Source organism: Artemia sp. Qi Xiang Cuo, chromosome 8 (genome assembly GCF_049724085.1).
Source record: "Artemia sp. Qi Xiang Cuo chromosome 8, ASM4972408v1, whole genome shotgun sequence".
Lineage (NCBI taxonomy): Eukaryota > Metazoa > Arthropoda > Branchiopoda > Anostraca > Artemiidae > Artemia > Artemia sp. Qi Xiang Cuo.
In genome coordinates this window covers 39,172,265-39,191,182 of record NC_142801.1, presented here as the reverse complement: position 1 = coordinate 39,191,182, position 18,918 = coordinate 39,172,265, and the positions used below count along the sequence as shown (strand labels likewise).

Here is an 18,918-nt window from a genome sequence, read left to right as displayed (position 1 = left end):
CCCCCCCGACATTATATTTTCCAAAAATACATCCGATAAAAATTTAGAGATAGCCATTTGTTCAAAAATATTCCAAAGATAATATAATAAGGGTTTTTTTTTTGGGGGGGGGGGGGAATGGAATTCCCCAGAGTCTGGGCATATAAGGTTTTTATGGAAGGGAAGGGGTGGTCGTGTGAACTTTAGAAGAGGCTCATTTAATTTGAAATGCATAGTTCTAGTTATCTTTTAAAAGTCAAACATGATAAAGAGCAACTAGCTCCCTTCCCTGACATCCTCTTTTCCCAATGTGAGATAGCCATTTTGTTACAAATAGTCCAAAAATCAAACAACAATGTCTTTAGGGTGGACACAATCCCCCAGAGCAAATGGGCAAGGGTCGTAAGTTATGCCCATGCCATATAAGGTTTTTATGGAGCTGGTAGTTGCATAAACTTTGGATCGGATGGAGTTCATTTGATTGGAAATCGAAGTTTTAGTTCCCTTTTTAAGAGTCAAAAGTGAATGGAGGAACGGCAATTCGTTCATTGTTTACACATAGTATATGTTATTGAGAAAGGTGTGCATGGAACATTACTTTCCAAGATGACGAAGGGCATTCAGGTGAGCCTTTCAAAGAATTTTGAGGGGAGTGCTGAACTAAATCAAAATATGTTATACAAATTGTGTATACAAATTGTCAAAAGGAAACAAAACAGGAATAACTGAGTATATTAATTTGGAAAATTCAGGAAATGATAAGGGAGATGATCAAAAAGACAATATTTGCATGCTATCAATACTACTACAACTACCACACTACTCCATATAGAGCATTGAGGGGAAATTTGAACTAAATCAAAAGACGCTATGTGTATGCACATTGTCAAAATAGCGTATCTGAAGAATTGATTTGGGTATTAAGTTGGAACTTTCAGAGAATAGTTAACGAGGAAGATCATCTCACCAAAAGGCAATATGTACACGCTACTTCTAATACTACTTTCACTGCTACATTTACTGCTACTACTACTACTACTTCAATTGTGACTACTTGTAGGTCTAATAGCATTGAGATGAAAACTGCAAGCAGTATATGAACATACAGGTTATCAAAAGATATATAAACAATGGCATAGCAACGGCTAATTGTATTAAGTTGAAACATCCAGGACTTGATGAAAGAGATGTTCAACTGACCAAAAGGCAATAGATTAATATTACTGCTCCTAGTAGTACTACCACTACTCAAAACTGCTTGTAGTTATGTCAGTGTTACTATTGTGACTGCTATTGCAACTATTCCTAAGAGCATGAAAGTGAAGTTTTCAAGAAGTTTTTAGGGGGGTAAAAACTGAATCAGAATATGCTTTTTGTTCAGGTTGTCGAAAGGGCATGACAACAATATCTTAGGAACAGTTTGGTCTGTGAAGTTGAAACTAATAAGGCTTGATGTGGGGGATGTTGGACTAATCAAAAGAAAATATTTGCAGCCTAATACTACTGCTATACTATTATTACTGCTTCTATTACTACTACTGCCACTAAAGCTTAGGCTGCTACAATTAATACTACAGCTACTACTACTACTACTACTTCATTAAAACTAAGGATATTAAGGCGAAAAGTTTGGGATATATAAAAACTGTATGGAACTAAATAGAAACACATTATGCCCGCACAGGTTGTCAAGCAGACACATCAAAAATGCTTCAGGAATGGTTGATGGTAAAAATTAAGCTGAAACTTTCATTGTGTGTAGAAGGGGCTGTTGAAGAATCCAATGATGCTATTCGCTTACTGCCACTAATAATTATACAATTATTGCTACTACGCAAGGTGAGGGTACTAGGGAGAAGTTTTTAAGGAATATTTAGGCGCATGGAACTAAATGAAAAATACTACAAGTATGTGGTCTTTCAGAAAGGTGACAAAGGAATATCTGAAGAACAACTTATAATATTAATTCAGATCTTTAAGGGTAAGTTGTGGGGGATTTTGAAATAGCCAGAAGGCACTATATGTGTACTTTTAATACTACAACTACAGTTAATGTAACTAATGACACTTAAGATATTAAGACGAAAGTCTTAGTGAAAATCTTGGATTTTCAATTATAGGGAAAAACAATATGCATTGAGGATTGCAAAAGATAAGATATGAAATATCCTAGGTAGCACCGCTCTATAATGGCTGGGAATACTATAGACACTTTTGAAGGCGCTAATGCGATTCAAAATTAAAAGTTCTGGTGCCCTTTTTAAGAGCAACAAGATATTAGAGCACAAGCATCCCTTCTCTCAAGCCCCTTCGTTTTCTATACGCATCCAGTCAATCCACCGAAGCCTCCGTTTTGTTAAGCATAGAAGAACGTTCCAGAAACTATGTCCTCATAGACATTAAGTATGTCAACACTCCACAGTTAGGTAATAGGTCCATTATACTTTAAAACTAAATGCTGCTTTAAAATAATTTAAAATACATTATAGTTATGGTTGCCAAAAAGACACATCAGCAATATATTGAGAACGACTGGGGGTATTAAGTTGAAACTTTTGGGGATACTACTAACACTACTTCTTCTTTTACAATTTAAATAAATAAAAGAGTGTAAGTATATCCAAGTTGTCAAAGAGATAGAATATTTTGGGAATGATATTAACTTTTCTTTTTCAGGTGAACTTCAGGAGCTATAAAATTAAATTAAAAATGCTGTTTGTGTCAGGATTAAAAATTGTTGAAAAAGTTTTTCCAACATACAAATAGCAGTCCATACTATGGATTCTTATAGAAAAAACTGAAAAGATATAAAATATTGTCTTTTTCATGAAAACGAATATCTCAATAAAAAACGGACAGAAATTAATTAAATTTTTTTTTCCACAAAACAAGTTTTTCAAAGAAAAGTAAAAGCTCCATTGAGCCAAGAATGAGCGAAAATAAAGTCAAATATTCTTTTAAGCGTAAAATTACCAAAAATCACTATCAATAAATAAATTAAACTCAAAATGAAAAGAAATTACAATAAATAGCCAAGTCAAACTCAAAACGAGCCAAAATTAACATGAGTAGGGCTAATAACCCCCATGCCTTCTCAGGACTAGAACGCAATTCGCGCTTTACTGAAAACAAAACACGTTTGAAATGTTTTTACTTTTCTTACTTTCATAAATAAAAAATTTTCAAAACTTTAAGGACTAAATATCAGTATATGTCAATTAAACTCGCAATCCACGGACATTTTTTTTTTTTTCAGGCATGGGGTTTATCAGCCATACTCATGTTAATTTGTGGTCTTTTTGAGTTTGACTTGCCTATTTATTGTATTTCTTTTCGTTTTGAATTTCATTTATTTATTGATAATGATTTGTGGTAGTTTATTGATAATGATTTGTGGTAGTTCAATTTTTATCACAGCTTAACAGGAAATGAAAACAAAATATGTTGGAATTGCAACCAAATGTGTAACAAAATTAAAAAAAAAGGTAGAGGAAATCCAATTAGTTTTTTTTCAACCAAATGAAAATTCAACAACATTAGAGAGAATCTATAGTAGCTGCTGATCTTTCATGTTACAGGAACTTTCTTATTTTGAATAGTTGAATTCATCTTTTTCACGATAAATGTTACAAACAATTCTGTTTAATTTCTTTTTTTAAGTGACATATACTTAAAATTTAAAAGGGTATTTTAAAAAGTAAAAATGAAAGTATTCTAATGTGTTTTGTTTACATTTTAATTTTGCGTAATTTGGTGTGATTTTTACAAAATGATCCCAAACCAAACAGAGGCTTTCTTTTTGTTTTAAAAATGGATAATTCATGATTATTTTGAATTAATTCTAAAGTGAAGCTATCTTCACAGTGCTAAGGACTATAAAGAAAATCCCGTCATGAATTAGAATTCTATGTGTACTATAATACCGATAACTGGATTTCTTGAGATAACATAACACTTTATTGGTTCTGGACGTCGAGTAGTACTACTATGGATTTCAGCAGTACCGTAATAAGTTTTAAATTAAGAATTAAAAGTTATATTGAAATTCTTATTAGAGCTGGAGAGAAAACTAAGTTCCCTTATTAATAAGTCATTTATCTCTGGGCTGCTTATTGACTTTTCGGAGCCCAAAATAATAATTCAATGTTTTTCCCTTGAGTTTTCAGGAGAATTTAAATAGTAAGCCAAAATTCATCTGCAGTATAGCTGGTTAAAGACTATTGAGAGTCTTGTCTGGTGATTTCAGCAGGCGACCTAATAACTTTTCGGCATCTAAAGCAACATTTTGATGTGAATTTGTAAAGCACAAGTTTTGCATAATCCTATAAGTACAAAAAAATATCCGCCATCAGTTTATTTGCACTTATTTTATATGTCTATATAGCACATACTTGGAGTCAATAATTTTTCCTCCTTTTTAAGCATCAATTTCAATTTCAACTTTCATTAGAAACTTTTTTCCAAACTAATTTTTGCTATGGTAAAGAAAGAAAAACGAGTGAAAATGGGGTTTTTAAAGGCCAAATGAAAATACTGACAGAACACAACAAAACTATTATTTTGAGGGGACAAACGCCTCTCTTCTTCAGCGCGAAACGAAAAATTATAATCAATGAGAGTGCCGAAGAAAAAACCAACAAAATAAAACGCAGAAATTCATGTGAATGTGAAAAAAACAATGAAAAAACAAAAAAATTAATAATGAATAAAATTCAATTGTGTTTTGTTAGTATTTTCTTTTGGCACTTTAAAAACCCCATTTTTGCTCGTTTTCTTTCTTAATGTTTTGTCAGGCCAATGTGCTTTAAGAAATAATCTTCTTAATTTTTGCTAGTTTTCTTTCAGACAATATAATACCCCCCCCCCCGTCCCTCGTCTCAAACTTAAGATTAACCCCTAACCCTTCCTACGTTCAATATCAATCTTCAGAAAGAATTTGAATAAAAGCTGGAATAAAAATGGTGCTTCGTGAATTTTTCTTTTTATGTTTAGCCCACGTTCCAGCTACTAAAACACCAAATTTGCAAAGATAGGTCATAACCTCCTTTGGATAGTTGGAAGCATAAACATAATTTGAGTAAGAGCAGTTACATTTTGGCCTCAAGCAGGAGCACTTTGTGCTCCACTAATTAAATTCATATCCCATCATAAACATGTCGATTAAAAATGAATTTTGAGTAGGTGTTAAACATATCCAAAAATCCATTAGATAATGACGTAAAATTGAAGGAGAATATCCACAACCTTATCAATTTTAATCTCGAACAATCAGTGCAGCTAAAATGAAGAGGGTTATTAGAGAAAACAAACTTTTTAATTAGCACACGTAAAAGCAAAGAGCAATTGTTCAGAAGAAAAGAAATATGTAAAACTGGACAAAAAAGATGCAATTGTTTGCTTCCTAAGCTATACAGAAGGGGCACCTACATAACATTTTGCAGGAGAGGGGGGGGGGCGAACTGAGTAAGTTTTTTTAGGGATAGATGAAGTTGAAAAAAATATTTTCGCTAAAAAAGCGTTAAATTGTATTCTTGATATCACAAAATTTAGCCCTTCTTGCGCAACTTTAAATCACTCAAATAGGGAAATCCCCTTTCTCTCTCCTGCGAGTGTACTTGTCGCCGAGTAAAGACATATGCTTAGTAGCTAAATGAGAGGGGTGTCTTTACGCCTCATCCCAACTTTTATTATATTGTCTAATAATTCCATAATTTATTAGTGTTCTGCTAGCCTATTTAAGAAATAAAAAGCCCCTCCCTTATTTATCACGCATGCACCTCAGTAAAAATAGACTTCTGTAAAACACGATCTGACCTCAATTCCGCGTTGTTCTCTAGGGAAAAAATAGACACGGGCCATTATTTCTTATTACCCCTTCTTATCCCTCATAAGAGACTACATAAGGATATAAGTTAAATATATAATATGAATGTTATAAGGGAAAAGGAGTGTCCCTATACCTTAAATTTATAAGGATAAACCGTACCACCCGCATGACAAGTGACAGCTCTACCGTATTAGCCAATTTTCCATTATTCATTGTTTTGAAATTGCATCAATACCTTATCATGCATTAGTTAAATACAACACCGAGACACCATTAGGTTTCAGCTACTTCTGCAACCATGATGGGGAACTGTAAACCTGGGGGGGGGGGGTAGGAGGGTAAATCGATCAGATATCTCATACTTTCACTTTTCAGCATTTTGCTGTTTAGTGACCTGAACTGGAAGAAATTTGGAGAAGGCCATTTTCGTTATTTAAGAAGGTGACTAGAATTCAAATATATAAATATAAATATATATATATATATTAACTTAGTACTAAAATTTCAGTGCTTTGGGTAATAAATCCCAAGGAGTGGCGGTAGTATCATGCTACGTGCGATTTTCCTTGGTTTTCAAGATGGGGGACTGTAAACCTCTGATTAGGGGTTCTCGACCATTATAAATCCACTGGCTATCTCAGAATTAAAACTGCTGCAGTGCAATCTCTTTCGTGACAAAAAAGGCGCAACAGAACTTTTATTTTTCGTCCAAATGAGTCTTCTACCGAGACTCTAAGACCATTTTTTCGATAAGATCATTCCTATAAAAGAAAAGAAAAAAGGAGTCGTCACAACAATCCATTCAAAAAGTGATTTTACTTCTTTTTCAAAAAGGGCGACTTTAACCCTCCAGTTAAGGATTTTAAACGATGATCATTTTAATGGCATAATTTGTATTGCAATTTGATGTCATATTTGAGGGATACCTCAAATAAAAACTTTGAAATTGTCAAAATTGATTTTTGTAATTACGAATTACTGTTTAATTAAGTCTGGATGGAAGTTACCATTCCCAAAATATTGCCAATTGGGAAATTTTTTCTCACACGACAGTTCGGTTGAAAACGTGTTCTTTTTCCAATATTGTTGACTATGACTCGTGGTTTGATCTTTACTAGGCTGCAGCTACTACCTTCTTCTTTAAGGAAATCAGCAACGAATTTTAGACCGCGAAGGTCACAACGTGCATTATCAGAAAGCAAAACGATCCTGTAATAATCAGGGGACGACGAGAACACATATATGTGCATAGAGCACATGTTTTATAGCGCTTCTTAGTTGATACAATATTAGGGACGTATTACTATTTTCTTTTCTGTGAAGTTATATCAAAATGTTATTTTCTTTTCCATTGTGACAGTAGCAGCTGCAGCCTAGCAAAGAGCGAAGCGCAACCCATAGTAACCAAAATTTTTTAAACCCTTTTTGAAAATAACTGCATAGTGATGAAAAGTTGCCATTTGAATCTGTTTCAGAAATGGCAGCTATTACTTCGAATTATCTTAATTCTAAAAGCTTCTTGCGAAAACCAATTCACGAAAATTTTGAAAAAGAGCTTGACACACTTTGAAAACGGTGACGGATGAACGGTATACCATTGGAATCTACTGGATCAAAAACCCTATTTAGGAGAATTATAGTCCCCAACCTTGAAAATCAAGGAAAATCATTTTTTTTGCACCGGTAGCACTGATGTGCTTCAATTCATTTTTCTTTCCAGGGGAGATCATACCGAAACAATTGTTATAGAATATTGGAATAGAATTCATTCGAACGGAAATTACAATATCTAATATCTTCTTTAACAAACAAAAAAGATCCCACCACAGAAGTAGCATTTTCTACCGAAATGTGCAACATAGATCAATATTAGCACAAAGAGGATCAGAGCGCCAAAGAATGGAAGATATCCAATCGATTTTTCATTGTCAAAAATCCCAAACTGGAGATTTTGAGCCCCTATTTAGGAAAAACGAGGAAAATGAGGCAAAAAACGAGGTGGAAGGGAATGCCGCACTGAGCTCCGTGTTTAATCACAGATCATCTATTCACAAGCAGAACTACCAGTCTATTGCAACATCGTAGAGACATGTTTAATACCATATTTCAAAACTCATGGCTTACTACGTGCCTTTTCCAAATAACCGCCACCATAAAGTACGAAATGTGCAAAATTTGAAGTTATCCAGTATTTTGCAGTAGGTTGCATCAAAACATGGCTTATTGTAGAAATAGAAAAGCCAAGACAGATAGTCCAAGTAATTGTGGAGGCAAATGTTTAAATGACTGCGGCACGGGTAAATGGCGGGAGTAAGTATGACTCTCTTATTGGACACATACTTGTTTGTTAGTTTTTGGAAAGGCACGCCTGCCTAGAGTCTCAGGCATGTTGACCAAGAATTTAAAATTGACATAGGACCGTTAGATTGCCTGGAATGAGAGGCAAACAAGGCACGCCAGCCTATGGTCTTAAGAAGGTTGACCAAGAATTTAGAAATGAAATAGGTCCATTAATTTGCTTGAAATAACAGGCAAACAAACAATCGTTTAAAGCCATCTTTATCTCCCAAATAGTACCTATTCGTTGCCTAAGCTCAGCCCCAGTCTGAGAAAATTTTAATTTTTCACAAATTTTTCAAATTTTTGGGTCACTTGCCCGAGATTCTCGGCGGGTGGGTGTCTCCAAATATTGTCCAAATTTCTCGCTCAATTTATAACTTATTCATAAATGCCCACCATGTCGAATCACTTGCCCTGTATTATCTATTCATTGCCTCAGCCCAGTCCAGCAATCTGAGCAAATTTCAACTTTTTCAAGTTTTCGGTCACTTGCATGAGACTCTGGGCAGGTGGGAGCCTCCAAAAACTGTCCCAAATTCCTCTCTCGCCTAAGAACTGATTCACGGATGCCTAAAGCCGTGAACGGTTAGACTGTTTCCCTAGCGGTAACCATGCGCTACACACATACCACCAATTTTTTTTTCCTTTTCACACGGGGTCCCAATCAAGCCCATGTCCACTAAAATAAAGGCACTAAAATGCCACTTTTTATGCCTTCTCTTGGGTTGAAAGGCTGGGTAGCACAACAAGAGCATCTTTATAATATCATGGCCAAAAACCATTAACTAAAAGGGAAAATCCCCCCCTTGAATGCCCCCCCTCCCTTCTTCCCTGAGTAATTGAAAATTGAAAACGAAGTTTGAAAACAACTGCTAAGTGAACAAATATTTTACTTAAAATCAAAGCTACTAATACATGCTATTTATGTTTGTCCTAGTAAATTACGACAGCACATTTTCGAAGATTTTGAAAGAGTTCAAAACTCTGTTGCATCTATTTTTTATTTTTCCTCTAGTGCTAGCGTGACCTTGGGGCATCATAAAAATTGCAATTACAATAACACGAACTTCTGCGGACAACAATAGCTACACACCTAAAATTCTTTTATGTCCTTTAGTTTTCTCAAATCTCTATATAGATTATACAGGACAATATTTTTCATAAATAATTAAATTTTATCTTTAACTCCTCAAAGAGACCGATTATACTATACCCCTTGGACTCTTTGTGTTTCACATTTTTTGCACATTTTTTTTCGAAAAGAGGTGGGACATAAAACCCATATTTAATGCCTTTTTTAAACGGAAAGTCATTTTAACTTCTTTAGTTTCATCACATAAGTTAGGCAACGATCTTTTTTTAAGGTTAATAATGTATATTTAAAAAACATAAAGACAATCATAAATTAATTTAAAAAACAAAACATTAGGTTTTCCTTATGGAAGCAAAGATAAGAAGTTGCAATTTGAACGAACAAAAAACATTGCTTTACAGTTAAACAGTTTCAAATAATCAGCATTTTTATATTTCTCTATATTTGTAGAATTATGAAAAAATACCACTTTACGGAAAACTGAGTTTTCTTTTTAGAGAAATAAACAAGTGTACTGAAATTTATTGATTTCATTGCCGAGAGCCTTATTGACTATTGAGATCCTTAAAAATTCATCTTCTATTTTCAGCAGACTATTTAACGACCTTTCTGCTCCTAATCCTGTGGTATTGCGTTGGTTTGAGTTTTCAGTGAAGCACTCGTTTTTAAGAATCTTACAAATATACGAGAATATCACGAAGCAGTTCGTTTGAACTAGTTTTGCAGATACATGTTGTATAAACTGCAAAACAACATTTCTTGTTCATTTTAAGTTTCAATTTCACTCTTTACTTCCGTCAGAAAAAAAAAGGATTTTCGAAATTGTCTTTTCAATCCAAAATGAAATAATTGTGATGTTTGAATACACTAGGTTTAGATCTTTAATTTCAATGAAGATAATCTACTTGATTTTGACTTCCGTGGTGTAAAATGTCGTTTGTCGACAATGATTACATATATATACGTTTGACTAGGCTGGGGTTTACCAATAAAAGGAGTCTATATAAACCAATTTATCTAAATATGTCAATTTCTCAGTTTTATTATGGATAAAGCAATATTTCTCACCTTCTCAACATAATTTTCTAAGTTAAATTTCTTCTAAATATTATTTTAAAGGAAATAAAGGTTGTATGCACATCTTCCCACATTAATACAGATAACATAAAAATAAGTATTTAAAAGTCATTAGAGAAAAAAAACTTTCGACTAAACCTCAATAATTATATTATTTTTACATCTTATAATTTGTAAAGGAAAAACACTTACGCTGTCCATTTCTCACTTTTGTAATGCGCAATCCAATTGTTCTCTACTAAGAAATTATGGCGCCTCGTAATTTGTGGAGCCGTTCTATGAGGCATAGAAGAGGCAATTTTTTCAGCACTGTGACCTTTTTCAAATCCCTCAATTATCGCCAAATCTTCAAACTGACTGTAATAGGTAGTCTTCTTGATTGAGCCTAATTCCATTTGTTTTTTGTTATAAAGTGACCTCAGCTGGTGCTTGGAGTACCTTGGAAACAACTCTTTCAACTATAAAAAAAAAACTGGAATAAAGCAAAAAAAAAAAAAAAAAAAAAAAAAAAAAAAAAACAAGAGAAGAAAGAACAAACTCAAACATAAGCAAGTTTCATATTAATCACTAGCGCTTTTCTCTACTTTTATAATTATTTAACGTTCCAATTTAGTTTCTGTGCTTATATCTACCTTTGTAATTGGTAACTATCCGTAACTCCCAGAAGACCACAGACGTTAAGCAACGGGTGCCTTGAATCAAAGCAAGTATTTTTCATTACAGCCCAAACACAATCAGAAAGTTTAATTAAAATTGTGACGAATTTTATATATAGTTTTGGCAAGTATTCCCCATCTTGTCTCATGAAGTTAAACTTTAAGAGGTTTTTGTTAGAGGGTGGGGGAGGGGATTAAAATTTTCTGTAGGGAGAGGGGTAAAAAAATGTTCTCCAGTTCTCACAAGGAAGTATATACGAGAATGTATATCGTACTATGCCTTTCTTTCTTTTTTATGCCTGTCGTCCGACAGGCTCTGTTCCGAGAATATCAATAAATGTCGATTTATGATGCATACTTTTCAGTGATATTTCAGCAAAGTGTGAACTTAAAACAAACAATAATTATTGCTTCTCAATTCATGCAAATTACATCTACGAGTCTAGCTCAAATAAACTGACTGGTGGCATTTCCTTAAATTTATAGAATTCTAAAAAAACTAGCATTTTACAAACTACTGAGTTTTTGGCTTTTACAAACTACTACTTGAAGTTTTTGGCTTATTTAAATTGTATACTAAAATTATCGATATAATGGACGGTGAAAGACTATTGAGAACCTCATAAATTAGTCTTATTTTCTGAAGGCTACTTAAAAACTTTCTGCACCAAAGACAGCATCTTCTCTTTACGTCGGTTTTGTGTTTCAAGTAAATCGCAAGTTTTTTACATACATGTTAGACAAGCTGCGAAGCAGTAATTTTTGTTAATGTCAATTTCCAACTTTAATATTTACTTCAATCAGAAAAACTTGGTTTCTATGAATAGTAAATGTATTTACCATTGAATTTGCCACGACCCCTAATTTGGGGATTGGCAGAGCTGAGAGCGTCCGACATATTGAAAAGGCGCTCTCTGCTCCAATGGGAAATTTCGAACACCTGATTATCCTCTACCATTTGTTCTTCAAACTGACAATTCAGACTAAGGGCAAGGGCCTTTTTTTCTCTTACCTTTAAAAAGGGGAAGATTTCATTATTTATACCTGTCGGAAGTCGCCATCAGCACAACAAAATTATAGCGTCATAAAAAAATAATTTTAGGTTTTTTATATGCGGTTAAGCTTATACCAGGTAATAATGAATTACCTGCATGGACGTAACTTAAATTCCAACCAACCATTGTCACATATATTTTTTTTGATTATCATGAAATTAGATAATTGGCGTTTAACTTGCCATAGCCTTTGCCATAGGAAAATGATTTTGAATTAAAACCTCGGTCAGAGAGGGCCAATAGCCTCACCGAAAACATGTCAAATTTAAAATACAGCACTTTTAGTAAGTTCACCGAGCTGATGTATTTTTGCCTAGTTTAGAAATTGAATAATTCTTCAATGTTGGATATATTGTGACATGTCCAACTAATATATCTTTAAACTACCACAGGTCAATTCGACGTCAGAGCCAGTGTCAAAAACGTTTTACTTTCAGCCCTAAAGGAACGCTCTTCCTGGAGCTTAAGGCTCTAAGAGGTTAAAGCGCTAAAAAAAGGAAAGACGTCATAAACCCAAGTCATCAGACGAGTGGCAGGAAGAATCTTCGTTTTATATTTTTGTCTAACCATCTTTTTTTGCCGGCCGGAGAATGAACCTAAGAGGGCTATGATTTCAAAACCCAACGCTTCATGCGTTTTCTTCTTCTCTTTAATCAGCCTTGCCCTCTCATTTTGAATTCTTCAGCTAAACGTTTCTTAGCAAAATTCTATATAAAAAGTTCTTTATTAGCCTAGCGAAGCTACAAGGTCATGATTTTCAGCCTATAAACATTCCAATAAAATTGAGCGCAGGCTACATAGCGCGTCAAGTACCTTTTAGCCTTACAAATTTCTTCAATCCCTTTTAATCCTGGTTTCCGAATGTAGAGAATACATATGTAGAGAATGCAGAGAATGACGCGCTACATAGCGCGGCAAGTACCACTTAGCCTTACAAATTTCTTCAATTCCTTTTGATCCTGGTTTCCGAATGTAGAGAATATTTATGTAGAGAATGCAGAGAATGACGCGCTACATAGCGCGTCAAGTACCGTTTATCCTTACAAATTTCTTCAATCCCTTTTAATCCTGGTTTCCAAATTCCGAAGTACAGTGAGCCTTCTGTACTTCGCGATTCGATAAGATTTATCTAGTAAAATGAGCCACACCTTGTAAAAGGAACAATATCTAGGATAAGAAAGGTTTGTTAAAGTGATGGTCAAAGGATTGACCACCAAACATAACTAACTGAGGTCTCTTTCAAATCAATCCGTTAACTTCTTGTCGTTTCTTATAGCTGCAATCTACGCCTATTAGGCATTTTAGAGTAGGAACACCTTCACGATCATATAATGATATAATAATATACAAATATAATAAAGCCAAGAGATGGGAACTTTAAATTTCTGAATTCAGATATTTTGTATTGGATTATTTTAGTACATTATTAGATAGCTGGATTTTTTTATACCCCTCTTCGAGTTATCGAGACTCAAGTTGTGCTTATCAATCTAATGATTCAACAAAACATACAGGTTCAAGGAAAAAATACCTTATCAACAACTTGATCATAAAACATTGGCCCTTGCTTTTGGCAGAATTCAGTCAGTCGCTTCAAGTCATCAGGTGGCATAGAAGCCTGACCTTCAAGCTGAATTCGCCGGACTTCACGAAACAATTGCACATCAGACATATTGGGAAACTTGTATTTAAATTCACGCCAGTCGCTGCTACGTGATAATAGCGGCTAAAATAAAAGGTAAATTAAGAAATACTGCAATAAAATGAAGTAACCGATGCACCAAATTTTTTGGACACTCCCCAAAGAAGATAAATATACCAATTGCATCCATGTAGCTAATGCTCACTGAAAAGCATTAGTGTAGATGAAACAAAAAGAAAAAAGCAAAGAAAAAATTCCTTGTTGGATAAAAACTTGCCGCCATCCAGCCTCCAAGATCAATCATTTTCAAGATCAATCAATATGCTGCGTTTCACTAAATTTGCATCAAGCTTCAAATATTTGAAAATTATATTAGAATAGATTTTTTTCTTCACCTGTTACTTCCAGTGGTAACTCACGAAAATTCTTTCTGAATTATGATAATTCAATTTAGTTTTGTAAATATATAGAATTTTTAACAATGTTTACAACAAAGACTACCAAAGAACCCCTAAAGCTGGCTAAAAAGTTTAATTACAAATATTTAAGCTGGAGATACTGAACGGCTGGTATAATTTTAGTGGAGGTTCCTCAAAATACTCCAGAACATGCATAAAATCTCAAGTTAGGAATTCTATCGGTTTATTCTTCCCTTAACATCTGCACTAACATTTGAGGTCCAACTTTTATTAACACGGACAAATACATAATAGGAAATTAAGAACGATGTTTGTTTTCGGACAATGGCAACCTGCTTAATAGCTTTATAGTGACCATCACAGCCTATTTAAGAGACATACTAAAGACCATGATACTCATAGCTACTTGATCCATGAAGAACTTCAGGGTAAACAATCTTAAGTGATAATTTTTCACGCCATAGCTCGGGAAACGGGGAAAAATCAAAAATTAAGTTTTCTAGAAGAAATGTACCCTTTATTTTCGATACAACGGTTCTAAAATCAATAAAACTAAGGAGTGTTCATTTTACGACATTCGCCGCCGACTTTGCCGCTGACTAACCGCCGACTTTGGTTTCACGAAGGTTTTAGAGATAATCGGCAGGTCATGGCTGAACCATAAAAGAAGTCTAAAGGATAACATTTTCTGAATGTATTGGCAAACTTGTATGTATTGCATCTATACAATTTCTGAATTTCTTTTATTTCCTAAAATATGATGGAGATTAGAGTTCGAGAAACACTGTTCAGAGCCAAGTCTTGAGGGATTCTAAGATCTCTGATACAGCATACGCTTACTTTTTTGAGTTCATATAATATACATGTAAATATATTTATATCATGTTCTTTTGAGGTAACACATGACGCTAAGCCAGTTTACCAATTATCACTATAGTGGAGAGATGGACAGCCAGAAGATAAAATGTCCAACTCGATATTTTCAGTGTCTAAGCTTCAATACGTTTTGAGATACCTCCTCTAAAATGGTAGGCCCTCTCTGTAAGTACTTAATTATATGGCGGTTTTTAAGTTGCAGGGGGAGGGGGTTGGACCAAGAGCTCAACGCCGTAAAGGATACTTGAAATTAGACCCCGGCGCCACGCCAATGAGGGAAGACCGGCGGCGGCGGGGCAAAAAACAGCACGCCGCGCCACGCCGCCGTTAAGACGCTTGCGGCGCGCCGCTGGTAAGATGTCGGCGGCGCGCCGTCGGCGTGATCAATGTTGACGGCAAACATTATAGTTTTCATTAGTCTTTTTCAAATGACAAACTCAATTTACAGAAGATTCAAACCTATTCTTGGGTTCAAAAATGCACAAGTCGTTGGCTGGAAACTGGTCTTCTTCGCTATTCATCAAGAGCCGTAGAAATCTGGCAGGAACGAAATGGCTGTGGCGTTTCAGAACCATTGTATAATACGAGTAGTTGAAGTATCTATTAGCTATGTATTCTTACCATAAATAATTATCAAAATTAGTAGTTTTTTTCATCGAGCATTAATGCATATAAAACTTCAAATACCGTATCACAAAATTCGTCAGTTATCTGGGTAAAACTTTGAACTTAGAAGCTTAATTTTTTCATAATGCCCTTTTCCTATATCTGTTTTGTCACATTTAAAACAGTTGAAATGGGCGACTTTGATATTGATTGTTTTTTTTTTGCTCTCTTGGATTCCTAAGAAGCCTTCTTGTATTAAACATTGGTTTTTAATTACAATTTAAAAAAAATGCTTTTTAAAGTTTTTTTTTTGGCTTCTTTATATAATATATGTCATGTAGGCTAAGGCTGAACTGCTGCTTTTTTATTGCTTTTGGCTGCTCTTTTGATATTATTCATTTTTTCTTTTGGGGATTCATTCCAAGTTATAAACTGATAAATACTTAATATCGGTCAAATTATAAACTGATGTAAAATGAGTAAATTTATCAAATTTAAAAATACATGATGAACACTTCACATGAGAACACTTCAATTACAATGACACAAAAAACACTTAATAGATTATTCGCTATGAAGAAAAATGAAGTGCCAGCTATTTTCTTAGGTAAAAAATGAAAAGCTTATCCGTTTTAAGTGTAATTAAATGAAATAATATGCCGACTGAAGTAGCTCCAGGAAGATATTGAAATGTTCATCCTAGTTTGACACTTTTAATCCAAGCAAAATTTTAGGACACTTAGTATCAGTTATTGAGTTTAAGCTTTGATTTCCAAATGCTCACAAGAATTACCAAATTTAAGAAAGTCGCAACAATAAGTCACCTGTGGTCAAAATACTTAAGACTCCTCTTTGATCCCCACCCAGGCTCAAAGCTTCTGCTATGGTCATTTCCATGGAAATCTCCAAAGAGTTTCTTTTTAAAATAGCTTGCAAGCGTAGTTAGGGGTATTTAGACTTTTTTGCTTTTCTTCAAAGCTTTGAAAAAACGTGTTATAATATTCCAAATGTTACATTTGTGCATATTTTTGGTAATCATTTGTGGGGTGATCGAATTTTCTAAACAACTGTAGATACGTAAGAACGTTGCAACATCTAGTACCCTGAGGTCATAAGACTGTCAAAGACTCCTCCTTGAACCTCCCAAATTGAAAGTTTTTATTATGACCTGGCCTTTTAATGTAACTTGGGCACTGGACCAAGGGCGCCATTGTTACTCAAGCGCAACGTTAGGTGGGGATGTCGATATCACTTTCGTCCCACCAAGTCGTTTTATTGTGAATCTGCCTGGTACATATGAATGAATGTTTTCAAAGTAAACCCGTTACATCAATAGGAAAAAAAAAGGATTGGACGCATATGTCCGTTTCCCTTTGGACGATAAAACCATGGAAGTGCTGTATCAAGTATAACTCACGAAAATCTTGTTAATTTTGTCAACTTTTCAACTTTTTGCATCCCTGCTTTCAATAGAAAAAAAATCAAGGTACTATCAATTAAATATAATAACTCCCTATGCCCCCCTTCTGGATACCATCTTGATAGGATACCGTCTCTGCTTTAAATAAAAAAAAAAAAAAATTTATTGGCACCCCCGCTTTAAAAAAAAATCGAGGTATTATCATTTAAATTGGATAGCTCAATACCCCCCTTCCCCCTCTGGATACCACCTTGATAGGATGCCGTCTCTGCTTTAAATTAAAAAAAAAAAACTTTTTGGGATCCCTGCTTTCAATAAATAAAATTTCGAGCTATTAGCATTTAAATATAATACCTCCCTACACACACCCCCCACCCCTCTGGATACCACCTTGATAGGATACCGTCTCAGCTTTCATTAGAAAAATAATTTACTGAACAATCAACTAGGTCACTACATGGTTCAAACAAACACGCGAAATCCCGTTAAACAGCTTAGTGTTCCTTGAAAAAAAAATTGAGGGTATGAGTAAAAAAGGGTACAAAGACAGCAACAAAAATGTCGAAATTATTCAGATATATCCCAAATAATTGAAAAACTGAGTGACAAATTCGCCATGGCATTCCATAAGATCAAAAGAATCTAATTAAAAGGGAACACAAACAAAAGCCAAATCAAGCTAGTAGCCTATGAAAAATCACAAAATAGTCAAGACACTGAACAAGTCCTAATGTGGGGCCCTGGGTATATCAAAATATTTCAATGGTTTCCCAGGGAATTTGATATTATTTTCTTCTGTCTCCACTTTAAATAAAAAAAATAATTATCTTTTTAGCATCCCTGTTTCAATAAAAAAAAAATGAGGTAGTATCATTTTAAAGTGATAGCCCCCTATCCCCCTCCCCTATAGACAATAATTTACAATTTGTTTATGAATCATATTTTTGGGGTAACTTCTGGTTCAATCTTTAATTCCCCAACCTTGTACATAGCTTAGTCTATAGCTAAATTTTGTCTCAACCGAAGGCTGTTTTTTTTTGGGGGGGGGGGGGGGGGGGCCTAAAAATGTTCCAGAAAGAAGATTGTATTTTCTATCAGATGCTCAATAACTGAGTATTAAACATTAAGAAGATCTTATCTAAAAAAAGCAAAAAAAAAAAAAAAAAAAAAAATCTGCAAACTTAAAATTCGGCTGTATAAAAAATCTGTCGGCTTTAAATTTAAAAATACAACAAAAGGCCTAGGCGGTTTATGAGTGAATGCATTCTATAATTATATTAAAATTGAAAATAAAATTATTGACTACGAATGATGTAAGAAATAGCGATTGGGAAACTGCATTCGAAATGATTTAAACTCATTCCATAAAGACGATGCTTTTTTTTGCCAACATATGAAGAACTGTGTATATTGCAATATTTGCAATAGCATATTGCATCTGTCTGGTTTTTATGCAAAGTAACAAAAGAGACGGAAATTAATGAACAAGAGAGCAGTGAAAAATTATGGTATACAAAGTAATATTTGGCAGGGAAAGTCACTGCTGATAAATCACTAGGGGTGGCACCGTGATTGCGTGATTTTCGGGGAACCAAATTTTTTTTCGGGGTGACGCATAGATTTTCGGGGAAATACCCGAAAATTCGGGGATAGTGCAAGCTCTGCTTGATTTCTAATCAGGAAAATCGAAATACTAAACTACACGAGAAGGAAAAGCTCCGACTTTGCGATTGACGCAATAAAGAATTGCCGTAAAAATAATTTAAAGTCGACCGAACGCCGCTCTCTGCCGACGAAATAATTTAAAGTCGACCGAACGCTCGCCTCTGCCGACGGCGGCGTGCCTGCGGCGCGCCGGCGGCGTTACGACACTTCGGCGGCGTTCGACCGGGCCTCTCAGGGGCGGCGTTCGGTCGATCCGCCGGCGC

The 18,918-nt window shown here is 34.6% G+C and overlaps 1 protein-coding gene across 1 annotated transcript in view; it reads right to left on the bottom strand.

The window, feature by feature from the left end:
• Nucleotides 1-18,918, bottom strand: part of LOC148949386 (uncharacterized) — a 63,383-nt gene that overhangs the window by 19,947 nt on the left and 24,518 nt on the right. Inside the window, exons 5-6 of the mRNA XM_089093405.1 lie at nt 13,559-13,753; nt 10,509-10,774 (exon numbers count right to left, since the gene is read on the bottom strand). Coding sequence (XP_088949531.1) covers nt 10,509-10,774; nt 13,559-13,753 — 461 coding nt within the window. The remainder of the gene's footprint in view (nt 1-10,508; nt 10,775-13,558; nt 13,754-18,918) is intronic.